The 25,215-nt window shown below is 35.2% G+C and overlaps 1 protein-coding gene across 1 annotated transcript; it reads right to left on the bottom strand.

Annotated features, from left to right (window-relative positions):
* Positions 1–1,317: 1,317 nt before the first annotated feature.
* On the bottom strand, positions 1,318–25,144 carry LOC138327297 (transmembrane protein 184C-like). The gene is made up of 9 exons (XM_069273277.1): positions 24,793–25,144; positions 20,332–20,368; positions 19,629–19,834; positions 18,926–19,000; positions 18,335–18,428; positions 17,534–17,646; positions 9,550–9,652; positions 7,883–8,057; positions 1,318–3,797 (listed from the first exon to the last, which is right to left on the bottom strand). The coding sequence occupies exons 1-9, from the start codon at positions 25,035–25,037 to the stop codon at positions 3,205–3,207; spliced, it is 1,641 nt and encodes a 546-aa protein (XP_069129378.1). The 5' UTR covers positions 25,038–25,144; the 3' UTR covers positions 1,318–3,204.
* Positions 25,145–25,215: the final 71 nt, after the last annotated feature.

Raw genomic sequence — 25,215 nt, 5'->3', positions numbered from 1 at the left:
TGTAAACATACATACTTATTTTAGCTCAAAAACAATCTTGATATGGTTATCATAATGATGGATTCACTCCATTACCATATAATAACTATTAAACATTATATAGAGAATACAATTCACACTATGTATCATATTTCATTGCAGCATTTCTCATATGAAGAATACTAAAATAAAAATTAATTACCGCTAAAATATATATTTTTACAGTAGGTTTCTGATATGTGGCATTTGATACTTATATTAGTGGAATCGTTTTGTGAAATGTATAATTTGGTCCCATTTAAGTGCCCCGTTTAATTTTTGAATTGTCCTTTGTGATTAAGGCGTCAGATACGATTTTTATAACTTCCTTAAGTTATAATCAACCAATCAGAATTATAACGTATAATTTTGCTGTAAAGACTTTATGTACGAACAGTGTGGATAATTCACAAGTTCAACATTGAATTTATCAAATAATTGATAGTTATCATACATTTAGTGGCTGTGGTGGCTCAGTAATTAAGACATAATACCATGTCAGGGTCGCAATTAAGTTCTAATCCCATGTCGGGCAGTAGCCCGGTACTTAACTACTAATTTTAATTAGATTGCCACTGGTCAGTAGATTTTCTCTAGGTACTTTGGCAACAATAAAACCTAACACGTCCTTGAATGACCCTTGTTTTTAATGGGACGTTAAACCAATGAAACCCAATTACATACATGAATGAACAGACAGATAGGATTTACCGATCAGAGATTAAAACATTAGTTAAAACAAATTAAGTAGTTATTAATAGAATCTTTAACAATGATATGTAAAGCTAACTAAAAGTAAAATGTTTCAAATTCAACAAATAAAATATAATCTTACAAACAAATACCTGGTATCAGATTTGATAATCATAGTTCCGCACATTGATTGATACACATCGGTGGGTTGGACAAGGTATTTCCCTCGTAGGAATTATTCTTCAATACCTTTGATCCTGCTAAATAATGATCTAGAAATAACATTTGTAAACCAGTTGCATTTGAATACCTGTGTAGATAATGTAGATAACAGAACATCAGGTACCCCAGTACAATGTCATCATCATCAACTTTGGTATCATTGAGTGTAAAAAACAGAATGTTATCTCAACAATCAGACTAAACCACACAAAAATACACTAATGTATTGTACGCTCTGGAAATGACTGAAGCAATTCAACTTCATAATTAAATGGTGTTGATCTTTGTCAAACAAAAATCAATGCAAGAAAAATAATTTAACAAATAAGGAATCATTGTAAATTACACATATCACATTTACGGTAGATGTAAAGCAGTTTTTTAAAAGAAGGTCAAAGGGTAATGAGGTTAATTATAGATTAAATTGTATCAACCATGTGACATCACAGCTCTAGATGACAGATTAAGCTGCGATGAAGTAGCTCTGGAGGTCAGACAGAAAATTTCTGACAAAATGGTTGTCAACCAAGAATGGAGTAAAGATAGGATGTGATTATCCTTCTAGGTGACTGAAGACACATTCTAATCCATCAGAATTACTTCCCTTTGTTTCACTCAGTACTCATGGAGTAAAATGAAGGGAAGTAACTCTGATGGATCAGGCTAAGCATGATCACTGTAGTTGTGTTACAAGTAAATATTTCAGATCATATCATGATTTTCCAGAAACAAAAGTCTCTATATTACTCCTTTTCATTCCTCATCGGAAACTTACCAATATTAAAAGGGGCATATTCCTTTGTTTAAAACATTGTGTTGGAATGGAACTAGATGATAAAGATGACTACTGTAAACATACATACTTATTTTAGCTCAAAAACAATCTTGATATGGTTATCATAATGATGGATTCACTCCATTACCATATAATAACTATTAAACATTATATAGAGAATACAATTCACACTATGTATCATATTTCATTGCAGCATTTCTCATATGAAGAATACTAAAATAAAAATTAATTACCGCTAAAATATATATTTTTACAGTAGGTTTCTGATATGTGGCATTTGATACTTATATTAGTGGAATCGTTTTGTGAAATGTATAATTTGGTCCCATTTAAGTGCCCCGTTTAATTTTTGAATTGTCCTTTGTGATTAAGGCGTCAGATACGATTTTTATAACTTCCTTAAGTTATAATCAACCAATCAGAATTATAACGTATAATTTTGCTGTAAAGACTTTATGTACGAACAGTGTGGATAATTCACAAGTTCAACATTGAATTTATCAAATAATTGATAGTTATCATACATTTAGTGGCTGTGGTGGCTCAGTAATTAAGACATAATACCATGTCAGGGTCGCAATTAAGTTCTAATCCCATGTCGGGCAGTAGCCCGGTACTTAACTACTAATTTTAATTAGATTGCCACTGGTCAGTAGATTTTCTCTAGGTACTTTGGCTTTCCTCAAACAATAAAACCTAACACAACCTTGAATGACCCTTGTTTTTAATGGGACGTTAAACCAATGAAACCCAATTACATACATGAATGAACAGACAGATAGGATTTACCGATCAGAGATTAAAACATTAGTTAAAACAAATTAAGTAGTTTTAATAGAATCTTTAACAATGATATGTAAAGCTAACTAAAAGTAAAATGTTTCAAATTCAACAAATAAAATATAATCTTACAAACAAATACCTGGTATCAGATTTGATAATCATAGTTCCGCACATTGATTGATACACATCGGTGGGTTGGACAAGGTATTTCCCTCGTAGGAATTATTCTTCAATACCTTTGATCCCGCTAAATAATGATCTAGAAATAACATTTGTAAACCAGTTGCATTTGAATACCTGTGTAGATAATGTAGATAACAGAACATCAGGTACCCCAGTACAATGTCATCATCATCAACTTTGGTATCATTGAGTGTAAAAACAGAATGTTATCTCAACAATCAGACTAAACCACACAAAAATACACTAATGTATTGTACGCTCTGGAAATGACTGAAGCAATTCAACTTCATAATTAAATGGTGTTGATCTTTGTCAAACAAAAATCAATGCAAGAAAAATAATTTAACAAATAAGGAATCATTGTAAATTACACATATCACATTTACGGTAGATGTAAAGCAGTATCAAAATCATCAAATTTTAAGCAGATATTGTATACATACTCTTGATGATAAAAATTCAACATATGAACAAATACTCAATCTGAATTCTTAATATGGCTTATACTATTATGCATTAACAATAAGAGAGCTGTTGCCTAAATCGTCTTGTTTCTCAGCCTGTGAAACTTCATTTCCTGATTGGTTGTTTGACACCTCTGTCTGTGATTGGTCAGTTAATATGTCTGTTTGCTTGTCTTCTGATTGGTCAGTTGATGCTTCTGTCTGTGTGTCGTGTGATTGATCACTCAAATTGTATGTTATTTTGTCCGTAGATTGAGTAATGTTGTCATCAGTTTTTTGACTATCATCATTCACAGACAAAGTATCACTGCCATCATTGGTATCATTAGGTGACCTATAAACTTCAACATTATGACCTTTTATTGTTTCCTGATTGGTCTGTTCAGGTTTGGGTGGCGCCTCCTGGTGATCAGAGCTAGAACCAAACACAATATAGTTGTTCATACTATCTGTTGGGTTGAAGTTTTGTTGTACACTAGAAGCTGTCTCCAATGAGGCTGTGTCCCAGTCCGACGGTTCATTTGTCATCGACGAGGTACTTCCTTGTGTGTAGCTATCTTTGGACTCTGTGAGTAGTGGTGTCCGCTCACTTTTACCTCTCAGTAAAGGTTTACTTACTGTCTTTTTAACGGTGTGACCTAAGGAGAGGAGTTTTAAAATCATTATTTCTGTTATAGGATCTCAGTAATGTTTATCTGATATCAGGAAATTATAAATTTATTTTAATATGTGTTACTATAAAAAAAAGATTCTTAGATTTTATACCAAATCTGGCTTTCTGATTGGCCAATACTTTTTTTGCATACCACTATGAAAAAAAAAATCTGAAAATGGCCCAAAACCCTGATGTTATCATGTCATCCTCACAGTCTGCAAACAAATTTATTATACCCCAACAAAAAAAAAAGAAAAATAGTGACATCAATGCTCAAACACGATCTTATTGTGACGGGTGACATCATATAAAGTTCCCCCAATCTCCACAGAGCCTAATTTGACAATAGTGACTTCCCCTGAAGATGATGTGACATTGTTTTACCGGTAAATAAATTTTATTTCGCAGAAAAAAATGCTGTTTAAAAAGTCACATCATTTAAAGTCAATATATAAGGAACACAATGCCTATAATTTTATTAGATTTGTGTTCTCAACCATGTTCCTTTTTGTTCAGTTTTGATAAATTGCATGCCGTGGCAGCCATCTTGGTTCCTGGTCTGCAAAAGTTGCCCAAAACATGACCTCAAAATAGTTTTATGTCACTAGTAACAATATGATCTATAACTTGAAAATAAAACAAAACTGAACTTGGACCTAAGTTGGATTCCTGCTGACTCTTACTAGTTTAATATGGTTCTGATATATTTGATGAATTAGACCATGAATGAAGTTCCCTTGATCCCCACCATGCTACAAATCCAATATTCAGTCTCTAGGCCTCTTAGTTATTCACAAGAAGTCGTTTAAAGATTTAACCCTATTTGTTCCCTGTGACCTTGAATGAAGCCATTCATCCCAGCATGCTACAGGTCAAATATCAGTACCCTGGGCCTTTCGGTTATTGAGAAGAAGTCGTTTGAAAAGTTTACGCACGGCGCATGACAACGGATGGTGCATGATGACAATAGGTCATCCTGACCCTTTTTGTCATATGACCTAAAAATTTATATTGCAGTTTATCTCCACAGATAAAAAGCATAATGCATTAAAGGTGATAAAAACAGATTTTAAATATGCTATTTTTGTGTAGATATTTGTTTATTGTGGTGCACTTTATGATTTCCAACAAAAAATACAGGTTGTATTTGACGTAATTTCAATGAAATGTGCTTGAAACGAAGTCCATAAACACCCTTGTCTAGAACGATCGCATCGCTTATTGCCCCTGATATCACCAGGTGGCCGTAGATTCGTGACGTCATCTGAGACCAACAGCTGTGACAAGAGCCGGGAAACTCAATGGGGCAGAGTTGCGGTATTGGCGATTATAGATATTTAAAACAGTCGCGCTACGTGTAGTTGCTATATTGAATAGTGGAAATGAATCCGTATACAATATATAATCTATAACATACAATGATATAATAAAAACGATAGCTTACTCATTCTTATCGTCATATTCTGGGCTATAAAATTGTTATGTTCAGTATGTTAAAGATGCTCCACCGCTGACAAATGGTAAATTTTAACTATCAAAAACAGGAGCAGACGATTTAGTATTTTTCTTCAGTTACAAAAGTTACTTACTATACACCATTACCACCATTGAATAGTTTGTGAGCTTCTAATTTTACTTCAAGTTAAAAACATGAAATATAATTAATTGCATCCCGAAAAAAATCCGTGTTACTTTATCCTATATGGAATGAAGTACTGATTGCGCATGCACCAAAGGCGAAATAAATTATTCTATACTATTGTTTGTGTTAATTAGACATATATATACACGATTAAACACCAATTATTGTTCAAATGATGAATATCATTTATGCTCTGTCGGCGGTGGAGCATCTTTAAAAGCCATTTGACACCGTGTACGTGTGTGTCACTGACTCAGTTTCAAGGGGGTTGCGCTTGACTTTTGTCTGTAACTTAAAACTCAAAACATAGACTTTAAAGTTAAACCAACAAGAAGAAATATGACTTTACAAGAAAATGGACCCAAATTACAATGAGACTACATGCTACATGCACATACATGTACATATAATGCATATTTATAAAAAAAAAACGCCACCCTTCATACCCTATCCAAAACCCTATCATACCGCGATAAACGTGCCCCTATCCCGCCTTATGTACGTACCGCACACCTCTTCTATTTTTCCTATTTGAAGCTTAATCCTTCAGAACACCGCACAGAAAGGGCTAGACTTATTTATTTTCTTAAAGTTCTTTAATGAGTTTTACGGATGTGTACGAAATAAAATAATATGTACAGTAGAAACAATACACGCACGGCCGATAAAAAAGACGGGACACAAAACACAGATACTAGATACAATGACCTAATATGGATGACATGTACTCGTGGACAAGATACACATGTAATAGTTCAACTAACACAGGACCATGAAACAACATATATTTCTTATAAAACACATCTTTACAAGACCGCTTCATTATATTTTCTAACCGTGCGTAGTTTTGGAAATAAGAAACCTGTCGACCTTAGTAAATTTAAAAGTATAAGCACAGACCACAGCACACTAGATAGCCTATTGACCATTATGAGACGATCTAGGGGTCTAAATAAAAAAAAAACGGTAAAATTCGCATTCTACATATATATACGCAAGTGTACTATGTAGAATATAACAGGAAATTAATGAGTACTAAAATTGGCCAAATTTGCAAGCAGTTTTTGTTTTTGTTTTGAGGGTTCGGGGGAGACTGATGATGATTTTGCAAGGGCTTAAGGCGAGAGATTTTGTTTTTTGGGGGTCCTAAGGTCTCCCCCGAGAAGGAAAAATATTACTAAATGTATTTACGATTGCTGAGATGAGTTTTACGATGTATTTTGATGACTTTAGAGCGTTCTTAACATGGTAATTTTTCGAATTTAAATTCCTGCAATTAAATAATGATAACTGTGAATGTCGTCATATCATTATGCAACCCTGCTCGATTTGAACTAGTCCGCTAAACCTGCCTATATTATTAGTTGTTGTTTTTCCCTATATATTAGGCAAAAAATAAATAAATTAAAAAAGCCTAATAATATAGGCAGGTTTAGCGGACTAGATCTGAACATACCGGTTTCATACCACCGGCACATTGTTGTGTAACCCAAAATAAATATGAAAATCCCTAAAATGAAGTATGAAAAATGTGCAGAAGGACCTCTTTTATTTTTAATGCGCATTTTGAGAACAGTCGACGAAAATGGGGGGCAAAAAGACACAACTTATAAATTATTGATTTTTTTTCTTTTAATCTGCATGTATTTTTCATGTCTCCGTATGTTTGTAACAGATGATTTTTCTATTAAAACGTAGGTCTAAAGAGGTGGGCCCCAATTTTCGCTACGATCTTATTTCGCACATAAAATTACCAGTAGATTATATGTATATCAAAACTCCTCGGTTAATTTTATGTGTAAACTATAAATTACATACATGCACAGTCGTATAACTCCAGGGTGGACTGAATAGGAAAGAACTACTTATTCATTCGTGGTTTAACCCCTGGCACACCATACGCCACATGACATATGTACCCGCGACATTAATGACATCATTATTTACATGTAGTGACGTCATTTCATAGGTGATGACGTCAATAATGTGTCATTATGTATGGGATAAATCACACTACCCAATAAGTCAAATTATAACATATTTTTCTCCGTGTGTATTTCAGTAAGTGCTAAGACATGTGACTAAAATGTTGACAGTTCCGCGATCGGCACATCGGCTTCCGGTAGTTGATTGTCTCAGATGACGTCACAACTCATCGGAACTCAAGGGAGGTAAGTCATAGAAAAGATTGCTTTCATTAATTTTACTATTTAGAGACAAAATATAAGCAAATATCAAACTGGTATATGTTTAGATAGGAATTACAAATGTTTCTAGCGTATTATCTCATTTTCCATGTCCGTTCTGTTTTTATCACCTTTAATGCCTGAAAGAGATCATTTGTCTGTTATATAATTTAATCAATTGTCTACCCATCAATCCGATTCAGATCCCAATATTGAACTTTGACCTCAATAATAACTGACCTATGACCCGGACATGCTCCACGACATCGTCCCTCATGTCTGAGACATCCCACATAGACCTGAAGGACTGCCACCAGCCCTGTCCCTCAAAGTTCGGGTCTACAAACGGCTTATGTGAGAAAGAGTAGTAATGAGCGACGGCTGCCAGGAACATCTCCACACATATACAGAAATCCTGAAATATAAAGTTATGCTGAAATCAGGAACATCTCCACACATATACAGAAATCCTGAAATATAAAGTTATGCTGAAATCAGGAACATCTCCACACATATACAGAAATCCTGAAATATAAAGTTATGCTGAAATCAGGAACATCTCCACACATACCGTATACAGAAATCCTGAAATATAAAGTTATGCTGAAATCAGGAACATCTCCACAAATATACAGAAATCCTGAAATATAAAGTTAAGCTGAAATCACGAACATCTCAACACATATACAGAAATCCTGAAATATAAAGTTATGCTGAAATCAGGAACATCTCCACACATATACAGAAATCCTGAAATATAATTTCATGCTGAAATCAGGAACATCTCAACACATATACAGAAATCCTGAAATATAAAGTTATGCTGAAATCAGGAACATCTCCACACATATACAGAAATCCTGAAATATAAAGTTATGCTGAAATCAGGAACATCTCCACACATACCGTATACAGAAATCCTGAAATATAAAGTTATGCTGAAATCAGGAACATCTCCACACATATACAGAAATCCTGAAATATAAAGTTATGCTGAAATCAGGAACATCTCCACACATACCGTATACAGAAATCCTGAAATATAAAGTTATGCTGAAATCAGGAACATCTCCACACATATACAGAAATCCTGAAATATAAAGTTATGCTGAAATCAGGAACATCTCCACACATACCGTATACAGAAATCCTGAAATATAAAGTTATGCTGAAATCAGGAACATCTCCACACATATACAGAAATCCTGAAATATAAAGTTATGCTGAAATCAGGAACATCTCCACACATACCGTATACAGAAATCCTGAAATATAAAGTTATGCTGAAATCAGGAACATCTCCACACATATACAGAAATCCTGAAATATAAAGTTATGCTGAAATCAGGAACATCTCCACACATACCGTATACAGAAATCCTGAAATATAAAGTTATGCTGAAATCAGGAACATCTCCACACATATACAGAAATCCTGAAATATAAAGTTATGCTGAAATCAGGAACATCTCCACACATATACAGAAATCCTGAAATATGAAGTTATGATGAAATCAGGAACATCTCCACACATATACAGAAATCCTGAAATATGAAGTTATGCTGAAATCAGGAACATCTCCACACATACCGTATACAGAAATCCTGATATATATAACAGCACAGATCAGACTTACTGATATAAATGATTTACAGTAATTATAAGTAATACTAATAATTCTCCTACAATCACAGGTATAATGTAGTAAGAAGTTCTGATGGTTTAACTGTTAAATATAGATAAAAAACGGTATAATTATAAAATACAATATAATATATTATATACCATACATACACACATTGCATTATCACAAACATTCTCTTTTAGAAAGAAAGATTAACAATGGAAATCAACTATTAATTTCGATAAGTTTGGACCTTTTCCTGAACTTTGACCATTGACCTACCTGTAACCCTGCAGCGATTTGATTCATATCATTATAGAAGACCATATTTCCACCAGACGGGATGAGGTTCAGTGCTACAAGTGCGGCTATAATCACAGACTGCCTGTAATATAAAAAAAGCATTTACAGGTACATATTCTCCTTCAAACATAAATCAGGACAACAGTTACCTTGCCATACATTCCTTTTGCAGATTCGTACCAGTTTTACTGAATTGATATGGCACCATCTAAAGGAACACATTTGGATTTTTCCATGATGACTACACCTATATAAAACTTATTATTTGAATATAAAAGCCAAGACTTTTCTGTGTTAACAATAAAATGAAAATAAATGTAGTTTTTTTTACTGAAATAATTTTGGAACATATCAAAATAAATAATCCATGTAATTTCATCAGATATAAATATTCTCTGATTTGTTTTTAACAAAGAAAAAGTTCAGTAGAGACGTCTATCATCACAGATGGAAGCTAACATGGGGAAAGACAAAATTACTCTTTTGGGGCTTGAATTATTAATAAATCTGGATGAAATGGTTGATATAAATTACAACAAGGACATAGTCATTCAGATCCCCCACCAATGGAGATATCAAAGCTGAAGTAAGTTTGATTGTGGAGACTTGTGTGTATGAAAAAAAAAACAGGAAAAAGGAAGTTGAGCTAAAGAAAGATGGAGTATAATTCAAGTAGAGCTGGGCTGCAATTGTTGAATCAGGTATACAGCCTTGACATTTATATTAGACTATATACACAAAGATGGGTGGAGTTTTGCAAAGTAACATTTACCATTTACCATGATATTTTCAACAATGTTTCCATGGTAACAGAAAAAGTGCAAAAAATGAAAACCTAAAAATAGCAAAAGGTACTACTAGACCATAAAAAGAATGTGTCTATGAAGTTTCGTGGAAATATCTCTGCTGGTTTTAGAGTTATGCTCCGGAAATGAACCTGCTACAAAAATATGATATTTTCAGCAATGTTTCTATGGTTACAGAAAAAAGCAAAAAAGTGAAAACCTAAAAATAGCAAAAGGCACTACTAGACCATAAGAACAATGTGTCTATGAAGTTTCATGGATATATCTCTGCTGGTTTTAGAGTTGTGCTCCGGAAACGATTCTTACACAAAAATCTGCCATTTTCAGCAATGTTTCCATGGTTACAGAAAAAAGTACAAAAAGTGAAAACCTTAAAATAGCAAAAGGCACTACTAGACCATAAGACTAATGTGCCTATGGAGTTCCGTGCATATATCTCAACCGGTTTTCCAGTTATGCTGCGGAAACAAACCTGGTACAAAAATATGATATTTTCAGCAATGTTTCCATGGTTACGGAAAAAGTGCAAAAAATGAAAACCTAAAAATAGCAAAACGCACTACTAGACCATAAGAACAATGTGTCTATGAAGTTTCATGGAAATATCTCTGCTGGTTTTAGAGTTGTGCTCCGGAAACGATTCTTACACAAAAATCTGCCATTTTCAACAATGTTTCCATGGTTACAGAAAAAAGTACAAAAAGTGAAAACCTTAAAATAGCAAATGGCACTACTAGACCATAAGACCAATGTGTCTATGAATTTTCGTGGAAACATCTCTTCTGGTTTTAGAGTTATGCTCCGGAAACGAACCTGGTACAAAAAATATGATAATTTCAGCAGTGTTTCCATGGTTACGGAAAAAATGCAAAAAATGAAAACCTAACAAGAGATCCCAGAGGGATCTTGGCGCCCACCAAAGAATATTCTATGTCTGACAATGGAAAGAGGGATCTTTTCCCTGCTTTTCAAACTTTTTGAAACACACTACATGTACATATAAAATTTATAAAAGAGATAGATCGCTATAGTACTTTCTAAGAAATAGTGGTAACAAACTTCAACGATAAAATCCAAGATGGCGGCTGTGCAGCCATCTTGTTGACCTATTAGTTACAAAATGCAATATGCACAACTAGGGCCCTAGGGGAACCTGCATATAAAATTTGAGAGAGATCCCTTCAGTACTTTTTTAGAAATAGCAATAACAAACTTTAACTATCACAAGAGATCCCAGAGGGATCTTGGCGCCCACCAAAGAATGATCTATGTCTGACAATGGAAAGAGGGATCTTTTCTCTGCTTTTCAAACTTTTGCAAACATACTATATATAAAATTTGAGACAGATCGCTTCAGTACTTCCTGAGAAACAGCAGTAACAAACTTCAACTATCAAAATCCAAGATGGCTCCTTGGCGGCCATCTTGATGATTGATCGGTCCCAAATCGAAATATGCACAACTAGGGCCCTAGGGGAACCTATATATGAAATTTGAGACAGATTCATTCAATACTTTCTGAGAAATAGCGATAACAATCTTAACTATCAAAATCCAAGATGGCAGCCTGGCGGCCATTTTGTTGACCGATCGATCCAAAAACGCATTATGTACAACTAGAGCCCTAGGGGCACCTACATATGAAATTTGAGAAAGATCCCTTCAGTACTTTGTGAGATATAGCGATAACAATCTTTAACTATCAAAATCCAAGATGGCTGCCTGGCGGCCATCTTGTTGACCGATCGGTCCCAAAACGCAACATGCACAACTAGGACCCTAGGGGAACCTATATATGAAATTTGAGACAGATCCCTTCAGTACTTTCTGAGAAATAGCGATAACAAACTTTAACTATCAAAATCCAAGATGGCTGCCTGGCGGCCATCTTGTTGACCGATTGGTCCCAAAATGCAATATGCACAACTAGGGCCCTAGGGGAACCTACATATGAAATTTGAGACAGATCCCTTCAGTACTTTCTGAGAAATAGCGATAACAAACTTTAAGTATCAAAATCCAAGATGGCTACCTGGCAGCCATCTTGTTGACCGATTGGTCCCAAAATTCAATATGCACAACTAGGGCCCTAGGGGAACCTACATATGAAATACGAGACAGATCCCTTCAGTACTTTCTGAGAAATAGCGATAACAAGAATTGTTAACGGACGGACGGACGGACGGACGGACGGAAGGACGGACGACAGACCACGGACAAAAAGCGATTTGAATAGCCCACCATCTGATGATGGTGGGCTAAAAATAGCAAAAGGCACTACTAGACCATAAGACCAATGTGTGTACAAAGTTTCGTGGAAATATATCTACTGGTTTTAGAGTTGTGCTCCGGAAACCATTTGTACGGACAGACAGACGGACGGACGGAACCCATTTGTATATCCACCCCCAACTTTGTTGGGCGGGGGATAATAAAGCAATAAATACAATAGATAAAAGTATGGCTCAGTGGTCAAAAAGGATTCTTACACCATTAGGAAGAAAAGTTGTACTAAAAGTTATGTTGATGTCCCATGTATTTGTAAATGTGTTATATGCAAAAAATGGAGAAAAAAAAATTATAAGAAAAAAAAGAAGAAAACATTTCAATGACAAATTAAAAATCTTGGGACTGCCATAATGGATACAAGTGGTATGCTTTTGGAAACAAACCATCTGTAGTTATACTAGCTGGTTCATTTCTGCTGGTATCGCGGGTTCCATTTATTTATTTAGATACAGCAAATTCGTATCAATATAACTGGTACGAATCCGCAAATGGAACACACAGATACTACAGTTATTCATTAAATCCCCAGTAACATATCATACATAAATGCCTGACTAGAATTCCGCTAGAATATAAACCCTGCATGTGACGCTCTATCATCGAAACCCACCAGACCGTGCTTCATCACCAGACAATAGAGCTTGGCGATCCCTGATAATGGTCACAATAGGTAAGTAATTACCAGAATGATAAACAAGATAAACAATACAATAATGGTCACAATAGGTAAGTAATTACCAGAATGATAAACAAGATAAACAATACAATAATGGTCACAATAGGTAAGTAATTACCAGAATGATAAACAAGATAAACAATACAATAATGGTCACAATAGGTAAGTAATTACCAGAATGATAAACAAGATAAACAATACAATAATGGTCACAATAGGTAAGTAATTACCAGAATGATAAACAAGATAAACAATACAATAATGGTCACAATAGGTAAGTAATTACCAGAATGATAAACAAGATAAACAATACAATAATGGTCACAATAGGTAAGTAATTACCAGAATGATAAACAAGATAAACAATACAATAATGGTCACAATAGGTAAGTAATTACCAGAATGATAAACAAGATAAACAATACAATAATGGTCACAATAGGAGATTTCAGAAAAGATGGCGTGACGTCACAGAAAGTTTACATCCGGGTCCTCAAAGGTACAAACACAGTATGGCGACTAATAAAAACAATAACAGATACGTACATCCCTGCTACACAATCGATACGTTGACAAAAGTATACACTTTCATACTTGCAAATTCTGATTTTAGAATGTTTTCTGATTGTTTCAGAGGTTGACAGACATTTATATTTTTATATTTACAATTGTTTATTGCTAAATATATCTGTAGATTTAGTGTTGAAGCCAGCTTGCGAAGCGGTGCCGGGCCGTCACAAGTACCCGTTTTTTGTTCACACGTAGAAATCCATGTAGTGAAAAAAGTTATGAATGGATAACTGATTTCAATGTATTTTGTTTCTGTTATACATAGAAAAAGCTGTTCACAATACTATTTAATATAAATATAACGAATGTGAACCACCTGGCCAGACCACGGCCGCTCGTGCATGGCTTCGCTGGTAGATCACCTCGGGCCACAGCCCATAGTTGGGAAATTAATAATATTAATACGTAATTACCAACACATATCTCAATAAGTACTTGTAAAATATATATATTTCGTTATTTTCCATGTATATCTTGTTTTAAAGGAATGGTATAAGCCACTGTGTTACACGTAAATGCAGATCTATATGTACATGTACGTGCACGTACATGTACAGTATGGCTGCCGATATCTCGAAAAAATAAAATGGTGAAATCGTTCAATTTCATGCTGTAGAGAGTTTTTTTTTTTTTTAAATTTTTGGTCACTTTTATTCCATGGGCTGCTATGTGAAGTCCCACATTGAAGTGATGTTACTTTTAAATAATTTGAATACATGTTAGATAGACTACAATATAGCTAGATCGTAGTACTGTAAATGCCGACCAGGACACATTGCGCACGGCTTCGAGAATCCTAAATTACTCGGAAGTTTTGTTTTAAAATATTATAAAAAGTAACTATAAACTGACTCATTTGTATGTCATTAACTAAATTCCAAAATTTCTGACGAAAAAGTTATCCAAAATACGTAATTTTGTGACTCTGAAAAATGACGAAATTCGGGATCTCGGCAGTACTGTACGTAATGGCTGCCGTGCGCTTGGGGTAAATTTTAGTTTGGTCATAATCACACATCGTAAGGTGTTTACCAAGTAAGACTTAGACAACAGTAATCGCTTATTAAAATGTCAGTATGATATTTCGGGAAACTTGGAATTAAATTTATAATTTCAAGCTGATATTTTTAATATTCTGTCAATGTTTATACGTAGGTCTAATGGCGACCTTGTTTTTTTCTCGTGGCGGTCGAAAATGGAGTATAAACAGAGTAAAATATATGAATGCCAGATGTTTATATTTATATAATATTGTTAAATATTATTATTTACACTTTTAAAAATTAAAATAACGCAATGGTTCTCGGATTGCCGTACTATTTATTACAATAAAATGTAAACAAACATCTCAAGCGGCTGTGTTCCCACATGTTTATGTGTACAGATATACGGAGTTGTACCTTTGAGCGCCCGGATGTACCTTTGTGTGACGTCATCGCCATCTTTTCTGAAATCTCCTATAGGTAAGTAATTACCAGAATGATAAACAAGATAAACAATACAATAATGGTCACAATAGGTAAGTAATTACCAGAATGATAAACAAGATAAACAATACAATAATGGTCACAATAGGTAAGTAATTACCAGAATGATAAACAATACAATAATGGTCACAATAGGTAAGTAATTACCAGAATGATAAACAATACAATAATGGTCACAATAGGTAAGTAATTACCAGAATGAAAACAAGATAAACAATACAATAATGTCACAATAATAATTACAGGATAAACAATACAATAATGGTCACAATAGGAGATTTCAGAAAAGATGGCGTGACGTCACAGAAAGTTTACATCCGGGTCCTCAAAGGTACAAACACAGTATGGCGACTAATAAAAACAATAACAGATACGTACATCCCTGCTACACAATCGATACGTTGACAAAAGTATACACTTTCATACTTGCAAATTCTGATTTTAGAATGTTTTCTGATTGTTTCAGAGGTTGACAGACATTTATATTTTTATATTTACAATTGTTTATTGCTAAATATATCTGTAGATTTAGTGTTGAAGCCAGCTTGCGAAGCGGTGCCGGGCCGTCACAAGTACCCGTTTTTTGTTCACACGTAGAAATCCATGTAGTGAAAAAAGTTATGAATGGATAACTGATTTCAATGTATTTTGTTTCTGTTATACATAAAAAAGCTGTTCACAATACTATTTAATATAAATATAACGAATGTGAACCACCTGGCCAGACCACGGCCGCTCGTGCATGGCTTCGCTGGTAGATCACCTCGGGCCACAGCCCATAGTTGGGAAATTAATAATATTAATACGTAATTACCAACACATATCTCAATAAGTACTTGTAAAATATATATATTTTTCGTTATTTTCCATGTATATCTTGTTTTAAAGGAATGGTATAAGCCACTGTGTTACACGTAAATGCAGATCTATATGTACATGTACGTGCACGTACATGTACAGTATGGCTGCCGATATCTCGAAAAAATGAAATGGTGAAATCGTTCAATTTCATGCTGTAGAGAGTTTTTTTTTTTTTTTTAATTTTTGGTCACTTTTATTCCATGGGCTGCTATGTGAAGTCCCACATTGAAGTGATGTTACTTTTAAATAATTTGAATACATGTTAGATAGACTACAATATAGCTAGATCGTAGTACTGTAAATGCCGCCAGGACACATTGCGCACGGCTTCGAGAATCCTAAATTACTCGGAAGTTTTGTTTTAAAATATTATAAAAAGTAACTATAAACTGACTCATTTGTATGTCATTAACTAAATTCCAAAATTTCTGACGAAAAAGTTATCCAAAATACGTAATTTTGTGACTCTGAAAAATGACGAAATTCGGGATCTCGGCAGTACTGTACGTAATGGCTGCCGTGCGCTTGGGGTAAATTTTAGTTTGGTCATAATCACACATCGTAAGGTGTTTACCAAGTAAGACTTAGACAACAGTAATCGCTTATTAAAATGTCAGTATGATATTTCGGGAAACTTGGAATTAAATTTATAATTTCAAGCTGATATGTTTAATATTCTGTCAATGTTTATACGTAGTAGTCTAATGGCGACCTTGTTTTTTTCTCGTGGCGGTCGAAAATGGAGTATAAACAGAGTAAAATATATGAATGCCAGATGTTTATATTTATATAATATTGTTAAATATTATTATTTACACTTTTAAAAATTAAAATAACGCAATGGTTCTCGGATTGCCGTACTATTTATTACAATAAAATGTAAACAAACATCTCAAGCGGCTGTGTTCCCACATGTTTATGTGTACAGATATACGGAGTTGTACCTTTGAGCGCCCGGATGTACCTTTGTGTGACGTCATCGCCATCTTTTCTGAAATCTCCTATAGGTAAGTAATTACCAGAATGATAAACAAGATAAACAATACAATAATGGTCACAATAGGTAAGTAATTACCAGAATGATAAACAAGATAAACAATACAATAATGGTCACAATAGGTAAGTAATTACCAGAATGATAAACAATACAATAATAATGGTCACAATAGGTAAGTAATTACCAGAATGATAAACAATACAATAATGGTCACAATAGGTAAGTAATTACCAGAATGATAAACAAGATAAACAATACAATCTGTGTTTATACTTACCAGAAAGAGAAGAAGACGACAAATTTAACACAGAGAAACTTGGGTACAGGTTTTATGGGAGCTAACTCTTCCTTCATTGCCTTATAGAACAGGACTAGACAGTACATCGCCCACTGTAGGAGAGAAACCGTGTCATTTATGTTTATAAACATTATTTTTAAACAATGTATCTTACAAACTGAATTTTTGTTACATTATCAAATTACATGTATTTATACATTATCAACACCACACTGGCTAGTGTCTCCCAAGTAGATGCACTATCCTGTTACATTTTTGTAAATGATTGATTAATTATTGTTATGTGTATGTGCAAGGAATATTCTGAGTTAAAATAAGTTTATTTGTTTTAAAGAATTTCTGTGTTTGAATGAATGCATTTTTCAGTGAAAAATTGAAAGACTACAATATTTAATGTTTATTTCTGTGAATGAATGGACTATATAGCTATCGTTATTTATTTTCTTCATATTGTTTTGAGGGCCATATGTAACCCTCGTGAAATAAAGTTTTTCTATTATTATAATTACTCAAATATTCCATTGTTAGAAATTCTTCTAGACAAAACAAAAGTGGATAAGGGGAGGTAATGATCACATGCTAAATAGGGTTATTCATGGAGTGAGATTTGTAGACTATAAAATCTGTCAACAAATAACAAAGATTTCACTTAAAGAGTAAGTTCAGAGATTACAATATGAACACTAGACAGAATATATTCGGTAAGGTTAGAAAATAAAGTGTATCAAAAGCTTGATCAAGGCTTTAATTTTGAGGTTTGATGTACATGTTGATGCTCACGATTTGAGATATGTTGTTGATGACGACTAGGTAAGACCAGGCTGACGTGAAGTTAAACTCTCCTTCGTCATACTTCCCAAAACTCTCACATATCCTGTTAAAGAGAAGTAAAAAATAATGTCTAAATGTAACTAGAACATTACATTGGTGTGAAAGGAGTATGGATACTAGAACTGTAATGACTGATGGCTACCATGATTAAGTACCCACCCTATTTATGGACAAATATTTGTATAGACAAAGATATGTGACACTTGAATTGTCCCAATTATTATTTATCTTTCATATTTTGTAAGATTTACATTTTGCCTGTCTGAATAAGAAGAGCATGCATGCAGTTGAAAATTTGACTTTACAAATTTTTAATCCCCATTACAGATTTATTAATGTTAAATATGTATTCCACAGCGATATCATGAATTGTTCATGTGGTCACCACACTTTCATTTTACATGTAGAATGTACAGTAGAAGCGAGCAGAGATATATGGTCAATATAATGAGACTCACGATCGGCATACATTAGGTACATTATAGTGTTACCAATATAAACAGAGAGTTTGTAATGGTAGCATACATGTCTAACACTTACAATGCTATAATCGTAGTGAAGGGTCGAACCACTGTATACTGTAAGGCTCCATGTTTACAACGATCAATAAATTTTCTGAAAAAAAAAAAAAATCAAAAATGCAAATGAAAAAGATTTACATGGTTTTGTAGTTAAATACTTTAAATACCAATATCATCATTGATTCTGCTTTCCCAGCCTCAAATTGACAGCTGTTGATAAATAAGATTTCAAAATATAGCTCCTAAAATCTATGATGGCGTGTGAAAATGATCTTCAGCTCTATAATTGTCTACAGCCAGACTAGAATCTGTCAATAATGATTACATAGTATACGTAGTACAACAACAAGATCTCAGAGAATGTACAAACAGTACTATTAGGACAAAACTTTGCAAGCTTGAAATGCATCCATGTATGAACACAGAGTTGAAATACAATGATCGAAGGAAAAAATCTGGAGCACAGAATATTATGCAAAAAAACATTATTTGAATAAACGTTATGCGAATAGCTGGATTCCTCTTTGTACCCTTGCCTCTGTGTATTTCAAAGTGGCAGTAGTGGGATGCAATAGTGATAGGGTTTTAAATACCAAATTAATTCATTTTGTAAATACCAAATCAATTTAATTTGTGAGTGTTTAAATTGTAATTTAATCCATTTTTCACAAGAGAATAGCATAAAAGTCTTAATATCATACCAAACTTATATACGTACTTACCCTGTCATTGGCCACGGGCGCAGCCAACATATAGGAAACAGGTGTCGTACTTGTTCCTTGTTCCTGAGGACAAGGTCCAGCTGGGGGTGTTTATCCCACAGGTAATTCAGTAGGTAGGCCATGAAATTATAGATAACATAGGCTTCATAGCACTCCCTCACTGTATCTAGGTAAATGGCTGCACTGGGAAACCGCAGTGCGAACCACTGAAAACAGAAAGACAAATGTGTTATGAAGTAAAGTGTATGATGAGTAATTGAGTTTCTGTTGTACGAGCCACATTCTTTATCAATTCATAAATACATTGTTTTTTAAAGTGTGATTTTATAATCAATTAATCATTGCATCATCAAGATGTTAAAGTAAAATAATGTACAAATTAAAAAAGTACAATGTATATACCGAATGACAGGTTTGGACTACAGCTCTTTGTTACTGGGTACCGGTATAATCTGCGAGTTTCTGGACATAATACTTTCAAATTTTATCATTAAACTATATATGTTTATATATAAAGACTTTAAGAGTCGTTAACAGATGTCCAACTGAAAATTGTTCCCATCCATAGTAAAATAAAACAAGATCTACTCGAGATTGTACGTATTTCATGCGAACAGTCGGTTAAGGTACAGTTACACATGATATTAATTGTAAAAGCTATAACTATAATTAAACCTATGGATAATTTTACCAATATACTTACAGCATTTACAGCATAAATTGGTACCATCCAAAGAATTCTAAAATTGGAAAGAAAAGGAGCTATACCACATATATAAATAAACAGAATTGTCAAACACATCACATTTTATAAAGTCATTAGAATATAAGTTACCATTTTGATTACATTTTTACCAGTCGCTGGGACTCCAGAGATTTACTTTCCGCAGCATTTGTTTTATGTCAGAGACACGGAAAACCTGCATCAGGGAAAATCCTGATTTAGACACTTAAGCTTGCATTTTACAAATTAATCATGATAAAATATCTTACCTATAGCTAGTGATAACCTTTGTATAACACCATCCTGATTAATAAGACCATTTTCTTGGGGTTCCAATTTCTAACAGTATTTGACGGATGTATAAAGACTAATTATAATATACAGGGGTCGACATTAACCATACATTGCCTAATTGCTTCAAGCCTCCTGTGTGGCATGCATATGATAGAGGTGTAACGATTCACTGTTGCAATGATGTTTCTGTCAATCAAATCTATAGTAACAAAACATTGGAAATGAATAAAACTTGAGTCTTTTGTAATGAGTGTAAGGAAAAGGTAAAATATTCCGGAAATACAACCAACCTAAAAACATATTTACAATGACACCACAACATTTAAAGTGTCAATCAAAATATTGCGATACTCGTTAATCAAAGGTTGATGTAAAGTTGGTTATAACGAACCACTGGAACCAACAAAACATATTTTATTATATATAGTTTTTATACACATATTACAGACACAGATAACTTATCAGAACCTTGATGGGGAATGAGGTAATTACTACCTTATAACAATGCATTTATTGTAAGTGTGTTCATTATAAACATGTTCTAATGTATGTATTATTATAGACCATGCTTTCTTTGTCCCTAAGATGGTCTTTTTAGACAGGTTTAATTTGTATGTAAATTTTTATGATGCATATCTACAACAGAACCAGAAAACCATAAATAACATGATCATGAGGAACTATAGCTATAGCTACCAGACTTAGTAGATGTTCATCCAATTTTATAGTTGATAAATCTAAACATCTGGGTTGTGGGTTTTTTTGTTTGCTATATATCATCATTATTATAAGTTATACATGTACCTAGCTACCTAATCCTACTTTTATATTAGAGTGTGTGACATCTCTCATTTAAAAGTCAAATTAAGAGACTAGAGGAGAATTTACATTGCCAGTATATAAGGATTAGAGAAGCAAAGCACTTTTAAGGTAACACGTACATGAAAATATAAGAAAAAAACCCAATCTTCAAAATTCAATCCTACACACTGACAGCTTCAGTTTGCGGCCACCATTTTTTATACCTATGGGGAGGGGAATCATGGGCAATCACTTTGAAGCTCATATGATCAGACAAACGAAATCTTCAATAATACTTCATCTGGCAGAAGCTCAGTGCTGTTGCTCTTTATTTGCAAGCTTTCAAGTAATTTAGACCAACTTCCAATATAATCAACTGACCAAAAACGGAATATCTGTTACGGAAATAAAATTTCTTCATTCTCCAATGGGTGTTTCTTTTTCAAATGAGGGTTTTTGGACAAGGACAGAATGTGAATATATGAACAAAAAAATAAACAGAAAATTCGGCTCTGTTATTTCCATAAATTGCACTTTTAAACATTGTACTGTGTAATCAATGGGTACTGAAACATGTGGCTGCGCCCTTTAAGGCTGGCCTTGCCTTCAGTCATATTATATATTAACATGCATATATGTACCTCAATGAATATTGTATGAAAATTATAATGTACCATAACAAGAGGCCCAGAGGGCCTGCATCGCTCACCTGGTTTGTAATGCCAAGTAATGTTCTGAATACAGGTTCATTGTTTCTTTTCTGACGGAATTTTAATATTAACCTCTAAATCCCCTATTGGGCCCCACCCCTCCTGCCCCCAGGGGGTCAGAGCCAAAATTTATACAAGTTCTGTTCCCCTTCCCCCAAGGATGTTTGTGGCCAAATTTGGTTACAATCCATGCAGAACTCTATGACTAGTAGCGATTTAAAGGATTTACCTCTATTTCCCCTATTGGGCCCCGCCCCTCCTACCCCCGGGGGGTAGAGCCAAAATTTATACAAGTTCTGTTCCCCTTCCCCAAAGGATGCTTGTCGCCAAATTTGGTTACATTCCATTCAGAACTCTATGACTAGTAGCGATTTAAAGGATTTACCTCTATTTCCCCTATTGGGCCCCGCCCCTCCTGCCCCTGGGGGATCAGAGCCAAAATTTATACAAGTTCTGTTCCCCTTCCCCCAAGGATGTTTGTGGCCAAATTTGGTTACAATTCATGTAGAGCTCTAGGACAAGTAGAGATTTAAAGGATTTACCTCTATTTCCCCTATTGGGCCCCGCCCCTCCTGCCCCCGGGGGGTCAGAGCCAAAATTTATACAAGGTCTGTTCCCCCTCCCCCAAGGATGTTTGTGGCCAAATTTGGTTACAATTCATGTAGAACTCTATGACTAGTAGCGATTTAAAGGATTTACCTCTATTTCCCCTATTGGGCCCCGCCCCTCCTGCCCCCGGGGGACCAGAGCCAAAATGTATACAAGTTCTGTTCCCCTTCCCCAAAGGATGTATATGGCCAAATTTAGTTACATTCCATTCAGAGCTCTATGACAAGTAGCGATTTAAAGGATTTACCTCTATTACCCCTATTGGGCCCCGCCCCTCCTGCCCCCGGGGGATCAGAGCCAAAATTTATACAAGTTCTGTTTCCCCTCCCCCAAGGATGTTTGTGGTCAAATTTGGTTACAATCCATGCAGAACTCTAGGATAAGTAGCGATTTATAGGATTTACCTCTATTTCCCCTATTGGGCCCCGCCCCTCCTGCCCCGGGGGGGACAGAGCCAAAATTTATACAAGTTCTGTTCCCCCTCCCCCAAGGATGTTTGTGGCCAAATTTGGTTACAATCCATGCAGAACTCTATGACTAGTAGCGATTTAAAGGAAATGTTGACGGACGGACGGACGGACGGACGGACGGACGCCGCGCCATGACATAAGCTCACCGGCCCTTCGGGCCAGGTGAGCTAACAAGAGGCCCAAAGGGCCTTAACGGTCATCTGACTACCTTGACAATAGTAAAATTAATTATATATGGTGTCACTTTGTCAGGATCATGTCAGGATCATTTTCAATTTCTTTCAACAAATTTTATTTCAAACAAGAGGCCCAAGGGCCTTTAAATATAGGAAATTAATTAGACATAGTGTCATGGTAGTCATCTTCGATTTGGGATCAACCAGAGATGTAACAATACTTTGTCTGGACCATGTCAGGATCATTTCATGCAAGTTTCAGCCAAATCGCACCGGTAGAACTTGAGAAGAAGTTCAAAATGTGTTTTCAAGATGGCGGCTGTGGCAGCCATCTTGGATTTCGGATCGACCCGAAAAATAACAACACTTTGTCGGGACCATGTCAGGATCATTTCATGCAAGTTTCAGCCAAATCGCACCGGTAGAACTTGAGAAGAAGTTCAAAATGTGTTTTCAAGATGGCGGCTGTGGCGGCCATCTTGGATTTCGGATCGACCCGAATAATAACAACACTTTGTCGGGACCATGTCAGGATCATTTCATGCAAGTTTCAGCCAAATCGCACTGGTAGAACTTGAGAAGAAGTTTAATATGTGTTTTCAAGATGGCGGCTGTGGCGGCCATCTTGGATTTCGGATCGACCCGAAAAATAACAAAACTTTGTCTGGACCATGTCAGGATCATTTCATGCAAGTTTCAGCCAAATCGCACCGGTAGAACTTGAGAAGAAGTTCAAAATGTGTTTTCAAGATGGCGGCTGTGGCGGCCATCTTGGATTTCGGATCGACCCGAAAAATAACAACACTTTGTCGGGACCATGTCAGGATCATTTCATGCAAGTTTCAGCCAAATCGCACCGGTAGAACTTGAGAAGAAGTTCAAAATGTGTTTTCAAGATGGCGGCTGTGGCGGCCATCTTGGATTTCGGATCGACCCGAAAAATAACAACACTTTGTCGGGACCATCTCAGGATCATTTCAGGTAAGTTTCAGCTCAATCCCACTGGTCAAACTTGAGAAGAAGTTCAAAATGTGAAAAGTTAACGCACGGCGGACGGCGGACGGCGCACGGCGCACGACGACGGACGAAACATGATGACTATAGGTCATCCTGACCCTTCGGGTCAGATGACCTAAAAATTGAAGAAATATGTGCATCCACATCAGTATTGAGTAAAGACCCATCCATTCCTCGAGCATGCATGCATGCATGGAGATTCTAGCATGCATGCTGGCCTGTTTATTCTGGCTTTCAGTTTCAGTCTAATGCGTAGACATCATATCTATCTGAGAAAAGGCCTACATAAAGTCTAAGTAATAAATTAGAGTGCAAGAAAATCCTTCTCCAGCTAACATTGCCTGTTAGACCATTCATGTTTACCTTATTATGTGACGTTGAAGATGTGGTTGTGTGTAGTTGACTAGGTGATGTAGAATACCCCATAGCGAGATGGGTACAGCACACATCACAAATATCCCTCCTGCAAACCATGCCTGGACGTGGGTTGGTGCACCTTTGCTGTCCAACTCAATAACACATAGCGGCAAGGCAACTATAGCTAAAATGAAATAAAGAGCTATGAAACCAGGTCGGATCCATCGCTTCCATTGTCCCATACAATCCATGGTCTTGACATAACCTAACTAAGGGACTGAATCCCAGTTTCCAACAACAAATATATGTATCTACATATTTCGAAAGATATTTGTGACATCCGCCATTTTGATGTCATGTGATCACATGTGACTTTCGGGAGTTGTAAAATCGGGAATACATCATACCCACTCAGTTTGTACGGACCGG

Source organism: Argopecten irradians, chromosome 7 (assembly GCF_041381155.1).
Source record: "Argopecten irradians isolate NY chromosome 7, Ai_NY, whole genome shotgun sequence".
Classification (NCBI taxonomy): Eukaryota; Metazoa; Mollusca; class Bivalvia; order Pectinida; family Pectinidae; genus Argopecten; species Argopecten irradians.
This window is presented reverse-complemented; position numbering and strand designations above follow the sequence as displayed.

Excerpts from the sequence above, each read along its gene's own strand:
- LOC138327297 (XM_069273277.1), bottom strand. The coding sequence starts at position 25,037 with ATGGATTGTATGGGACAATGGAAGCGATGGATCCGACCTGGTTTCATA. Across the intron at positions 20,369-24,792 it reads CTTCAACGTCACATAATAAG|AATTCTTTGGATGGTACCAA; the intron begins GTAAACATGAAT and ends TTCCAATTTTAG. Across the intron at positions 3,798-7,882 it reads GGAGCATGTCCGGGTCATAG|GTCACACCGTTAAAAAGACA; the intron begins GTCAGTTATTAT and ends TCCTCTCCTTAG.